The sequence below is a fragment of the Camelina sativa genome, chromosome 3, assembly GCF_000633955.1.
Source record: "Camelina sativa cultivar DH55 chromosome 3, Cs, whole genome shotgun sequence".
NCBI classification, from domain to species: Eukaryota; Viridiplantae; Streptophyta; class Magnoliopsida; order Brassicales; family Brassicaceae; genus Camelina; species Camelina sativa.
Window position 1 is genome coordinate 22775756 of NC_025687.1, and position 6894 is coordinate 22782649.

The 6894-nt window shown below is 30.0% G+C and overlaps 1 protein-coding gene across 1 annotated transcript; it reads left to right on the forward strand.

Moving 5' to 3' along the window:
• LOC104777765 (UDP-glycosyltransferase 73C6-like) lies at window positions 1356-2856 on the forward strand. Its single transcript, XM_010502076.2, has one exon. The coding sequence runs from the start codon at window positions 1361-1363 to the stop codon at window positions 2846-2848; it is 1488 nt and encodes a 495-aa protein (XP_010500378.1). The 5' UTR covers window positions 1356-1360; the 3' UTR covers window positions 2849-2856.

The following is a 6894-nucleotide window of genomic DNA, read 5'->3' on the forward strand; positions in this document are numbered from 1 at the left end:
CGGAAAAAAAAAAAAAAAAACACAAAAACTATTCTAGTGTTCATTAAAACATTATGGATGGCTTATCATGGATTGGGTATTAATGTATTATGGATTATATATCGAAGTTGAAGAACAAAGGCTGAACACAGTGATTGTGGATACGATCATGGCAGATATTTTTCTGTGGATACCAATATACATAAGCCAAAAACCCACTAAAACTTGACATATACAAAACTAAGTCTACTTAGAGGAATTATCTGCAATCCTAAATAAAGCAAACGTAAAGTTACAAGAGAAAGACATAGTTAGTGAGAACGACATGGAGAGAGAGAGAGATAAATAATCCGCAAATCTTACTTTGAACTTGGTTTGAAGAAGGAAAAGGTCCTTTTAGCAAATAGTATTTATTGGCTAGTTGTGTGTGTTATGTACGTTTTCATGCTACAATCCATGACATACCATAATATTTTATTCATTCTCTGTAATTTTATCACTAGAACTGCAAAAATATAGTAAATCACAAGAAAAAGTAGATAAATAAACAACACGAACACAAGAACACAAACACAAGTCAATGTGTCCACAAAGCGCTATCCATTAAACTGTGAGTAGAGGCTGAAGAATGTTCTATGTGAGAAGAAGTTGAAGAAGAAAACGAACACGATCGCTCTTCTTTTTTAACAACACAAACACACCAACACGATCACAAGCTAACTGGTTTAATAACATGAAGACGATCACTTTTTTGCATCCATAACTGTAACAACTAACAAGCCTAATACACATGATCAGTTTTTTGCTTTCTCTGCTCGAGGTTTTTGTGTAATTGGAACGTTTTTTTTTTTTTTCTCCTTGAAATATTTTTTGAATTTGGTGAGAAATTGAAAAAAAAATGAATCAAAGTTTGTATCTAGTTAAGGGGTTAATTGGTCACTCAACACTATGAAAATACACCAGTACCACAAAGTAGGTGTATAAGTGATTAAAGTGGGAGAAAGTGGGTGTGGATTTTTATTCTTGAGACTTGTTGTAGCGGGAGGCTCCAAGTAGTTGTTTCAGTGTGTGAATTATCTTTCTTTTTTCTTTATGACTGAGATATGTCTAAAAACTTTTCCTGCGAAGAAAGGCCAATAGAAGATGTAGGATGGTCACAAACGGACAAACTACGTATTGATTGGCCAAGAATGTCCTGTAGTAAGTATGCACCACAATCTGTGGACTTAATATAAGAGGTGTTTGGCAAGTGAAAATCATTTTACGTCTTCTGTTTACTTTACTTTTTTGCTTTCCACGCATCTTATTCTATATAAGCTCCAAAAATATAAACCAAAACCAAACCAAAATTTGAGGAGTTTCTTGTTAAGGTTGAATTGAAATGGCTTCTGAAACAACCAATGAACCTTATCCTCTTCACTTTGTTCTCTTCCCTTTCATGGCTCAAGGCCACATGATTCCAATGGTTGATATTGCAAGGCTCTTGGCTCAGCGGGGTGTGATCATAACAATTTTCACGACGCCTCTCAATGCAGGGAGGTTCAAGAATGTCCTAAACCGTGCCATTGAGTCTGGCTTGCCCATCAACCTGGTGCAAGTCAAGTTTCCATATCAAGAAGCTGGTTTGGAACAAGGACAAGAGAATATCGATTTTTTTGACACGATGGAGCGGATGATAACGTTTTTTAAAGCGGCTTACTTGCTCGAAGAACCAGTCCAGAAACTGATTGAAGAGATGAGCCCTCGACCAAGCTGTCTAATCTCCGATATGTGTTTGCCTTATACAAGCAAAATAGCCAAGAAGTTCAATATACCAAAAGTTCTCTTCCATGGTATGGGCTGTTTTTATCTTCTGTGTATGCACGTTGTACGCAAGAACCGTGAGATCTTGGAAAATTTAAAGTCTGATGAGGAGTATTTCACTGTTCCTTATTTTCCTGATAGAATCGAGTTCACAAGAACTCAAGTTCCCCTGGAAACATATCTACCCGGAGACTGGAAGGAGTTCATAGATGATATGGTAGAAGCGGATAAGACATCTTATGGTGTGATAGTCAACACATTTCAAGAGCTCGAGCCTGATTATGCCAAAGACTTCAAGGAGGCAAGGTCTGGTAAAGCATGGACCATTGGACCCGTTTCCTTGTGCAACAAGGCGGGAGCAGACAAAGCTGAGAGGGGAAACAAATCAGACATTGATCAAGATGAGTGCATTAAATGGCTTGATTCTAAGGAACTGGGCTCTGTGCTCTATGTTTGCCTTGGGAGTGTCTGCAATCTTCCTCTGTCTCAGCTCAAGGAGATCGGGCTAGGCCTTGAGGAATCCCAAAGACCTTTCATTTGGGTCATAAGAGGTTGGGAGAAGTACAAAGAGTTAGTTGAGTGGTTCTCGGAGAGTGGATTTGAAGAAAGAATCAATGACAGAGGACTTCTCATCAAAGGATGGTGTCCTCAAATGCTTATCCTTTCACATCCTTCCGTTGGAGGGTTCTTAACACACTGCGGATGGAACTCAACTCTTGAGGGGATAACCGCTGGTCTACCGCTGCTTACATGGCCGCTGTTCGCAGACCAGTTCTGCAACGAGAAACTGATCGTACAAGTACTAAAAGCCGGTGTAAGAGCCGGGGTTGAGAAGCCTATGAAATGGGGAGAAGAGGAAAAGATAGGAGTGTTGGTGGATAAAGAAGGAGTGAAGAAGGCAGTGGAAGAGTTAATGGGTGAAAGTGATGATGCGAAAGATAGAAGAAGAAGAGCGAAAGAGCTTGGAGAATTAGCTCACAAGGCTGTGGAGGAAGGAGGTTCTTCTCACTCTAATATCACGTTCTTACTACAAGACATAATGCAACTAGCACAATCCAATAATTGATTATATAATACGTCATCTTTTTAAGGAAATTGAAATTAAACATAACATAATTTTTAAAATTTTCTGAAAATTTCCTATCTAATGCATTACAAAATTAACCTTATTCCTTATCCAAAATTATACTAGTATTAGTTTTTCATTACAAACAAATTTTCAAAAACTAAATTAAGAATATTCATTAAAGAGAAAAATATGAAATACTAATCTCTGCAAATTTTTTGAAACAAATAATAATCACATAATGAAATAATAGATAGGTAGATTATTTCCCGTATATATCATAATTTAAAATTTTAAAATATTCAATCTATGAACAAAGAATAGTAACGAGTCCAAAATTTCACATTGAATATGAACAATAGTGGTAGTCTACAACTACAAATATATTACTAAAAATTAAACTTAGCAAATAAAAGATAAAAAGAAAAAATTTGAAGAGTAGGATCATCTCCTTAATAGACGTTGAAATTTGTTTATCTACTATTTTGACACTTCTAAATGTTTGCAAATTGGATTATAAAATTTTATTATTTGTCTACATATTTACAATTGCATAAATTTAATTGTGTAAACAACTTAATCCAAAATAATGTAGTGTAAAAAACTTTTGTCCAGAAAACATATTGCATAATTATTGTATCTATATTAAAATTTTAATAACAATACCATACTACGAATGATTATAATTACTTTTTAAATAAAACTTAAACAAACTTGAATAGAAAACACAACTAATATGGGCTTTTATTATGAAATATTTAATCAAATCGAAAACTATACAACAAAAAATAATCTAACTAAAATAAGATATAATAAGAATACGATATAAATGAATTTTTCACTATAATAACATCACTTACTTTTAAATATCAAACTATTATTTTGGATATTAAAAAATATTAAGTCGTATTGTACACATGTTTTAATCTAGTATCTACATAATTAATTAGGAGAGAGCAACAAATGTAATTTTTAATACTTTACTTAACTAGGAAAGTGAGGATGTCATATGTTTGAAAAGATTAATTAACAAACTAGCAGATATAAAGAATAAGATTCATATTATAAAGTAAATAAGTTTCGCTGAAATCTAAATTTGCAAATAGCTCCAATGACCATTAGGAGAGAAATCCCATATTATATGTATTTAACTTTGTTTATCAGAGATATAACTTTGTTATGATTTTATCTATTTGCAGTTATGTTATGTATTTTTCTTGTTTTGGTGACCACATTAAACATGTTAGTAGAAAAAAATAATAATTATAATTTTTTTTTGTTGATCAGAGGAATGCATGCATGTGAATTATAATTAGAGTGATATATGGTTAATTAATTATTATTTTTTTTGGAAAACATATTATTTTCATCTATCAAGTACTTAAAAAAAAATATTGGTCTTAACATACACAACGCCTAAAAACCCAAATAAAAAGTTGTAAATTTACACAATCATAACTAGATTGTGACCTGCGGTGTACTGCGGGACAAGTTTTTATTTTTATTTTTTTTTGTTAATATACTATTTTAATACTAATTTTGTTAATGTAATCTTTTATTAATTTTAGTGGTATACCACAACAACACTTTTTGTTTAATACAATATTAACTAAATCAGTTTAATTCGACATATTTTATATTTGTATTATTAAAATAGTAAAATAAAGATTTGACCCGTATTGAAGTATCATATTAATGATATTTTATTTTTTTAGTATTATCAATTCAATCATGTAATGTCATATAACCCGTTATTTATTATAACTCGTTTGTATTATTTTGAAAATTTAATGTTTAAATATTCATAATTTTAAACTTTTTATTAAGTTTAGATATATCAGTTATAAATTATAAACTTCTTAAAATTCTATAAATTACTATATATGTATGTTGAACACACACTTTTTATATTAATTGAGTAATATATGTTTGTTTAAAAAAAATCAAATCACAATATATGCAGGAAAAATTTACATTTTTATTAACTTTATGTATTATATGATGATTCACTACATTTAAATTTTAAAATCAATAAAGATGATAGGAGAATAATTTTTTTTAATATGGAATAAATCTTCTAAATATCTATATTAATTATAGGATATTATATATATGGATATTTAAAATATTTGAATTCTGTTTGGTTATAAGGATAGTAGAAAAAATTAACTATACTTGTTTGGATATGAATATAAGCATTAAATTGCATTAAATGTAACAACTTTCCAAAATGTATTTTTGAGCAAAAGTTGCTGCAAAAATACTAGTATAGATTACTTAAATATACACAGCCCTTGAAAAAATAAACCTTAAACCATATACATAATCATATTAACTTAAGTATACACAATCTCTAAACAATTGCTAAAACATTAACTTGAACAGTATATGCACATAATCAACTATGCAATTAATTTAAGTTGAATTAAAAATTCATTTTTTCTAACATTAAAAGTAACAAATTGATAGAGTTTTAGATAGTTACTTGGATTTCCGGTAATTTGATATTGCAGAATGTGATTTGAGACCTACGCCGGCTCCACCGTTTCAAAATAGTAGAGGTTAAAGATAAATATAGTAAATTTAAATTAGAAAAATAGAGAGAATGTATTTGTAAGCACTTTTGTGTTATTCTTTTTTTTTTCATTCCATCTATTTAGTATCAAAAATTGAAAATTTCAAAATTTATTTGGATCCATTTACGTTTTTTTATTTTCTTTTGTCTGTTCGCTTATATTTTATTTTTGCTTAATGTACTTTTCTTTTTTTCTTCTGATTATGTTAGTTTTGGGCATATTGGCCATTTTCAATTCTTATTATGTTATATATTTTAAATATCTTTGGACTGTTATTCTTTTTTCTCTTTTGAGTGGGCTTTTTTTTTGGACCTTTTCATTTTAATTGTTGTCATTGAATTTGAAACCCTCTTATGAGATTAAAATACTCGGACCAGAACTTTAAAAACCTTAAAATCTATCATCATTTAATTTCTTCTTTGCTTTCTCTCATTCATTTCTTCGTCACAATGATCGGCCTCAGAGGATTTTGGCATAAACCTCACTTATTATTTTATTTTTTTTGGAGATGAAAAAATATTTTGGTTAAAAAACTAATAATAAATATTAAATTTTTATCCGAAGAATATATATATATATATAGATTATATCATACTATTATTTAACATGAATAATCAAACGGCAACATTTGAACAATTACACCGAGACTAGATAGAAACCCATGCGTGGGGCCGGGAAAGATTGTTACATTTGATAAAGATGCACTTTTTACTATTTTAATACTATACATGATACTAATAGATAAGGGTGTTTTATTCTAAATTTTGGATATGATTGATTTCAGATTCTTCAGATTTCCGGTTATATGTAACAAAGAAATTAATTTATCTACCAAACTAAATTCATATTTATATCAGTTTGGTTCGACTCGATTTAAGGTCATTAGAATTTTGAATTTTTGGTTGTTAATAGAAAAATAATATCATTATTTGCGAAAAAACATAATTAAAACTTTATAAGTATTGCAAGAACAAAAAAAACCAAAAAATTGACTTTCAAACAAACAATCAATTGGAACATAATTTTTTCAATTATGTTTCCTTTTTTGGACTGATAGTAGATTATATATTGCCTTTCTTAATTCTTGATTTTTGGTTTGTTTGCTTTTTGTTGCGGCGTTTAGAAAAGAAAAAAGCGGAGTGGGTGGTGCTTATAGCCTACACGCTCCGGACAGGTTTAGCTCATTGGTGTACGAAGAGGAATCTGAAAATGAGTTGTAGGGTTTAAGTAATTACGTACTTACAAATTTCTCATCTCTTTAACTTTTATTTCATTTAAGAACACTTTTACCTAATTCTCTTTTTGTGAAACCAACTGCAGAATTTTTATCATATCTTTGAAAGGTTCTTTTCCTTGATAGATGGTAAAAATCATCAATTCATAATCGTGATCAATACAAAAACAAAACCATTAGAAGAGGACATATGTCATCTTCTTGAACTCATGAACATTACAGCCATCTAAAAACTC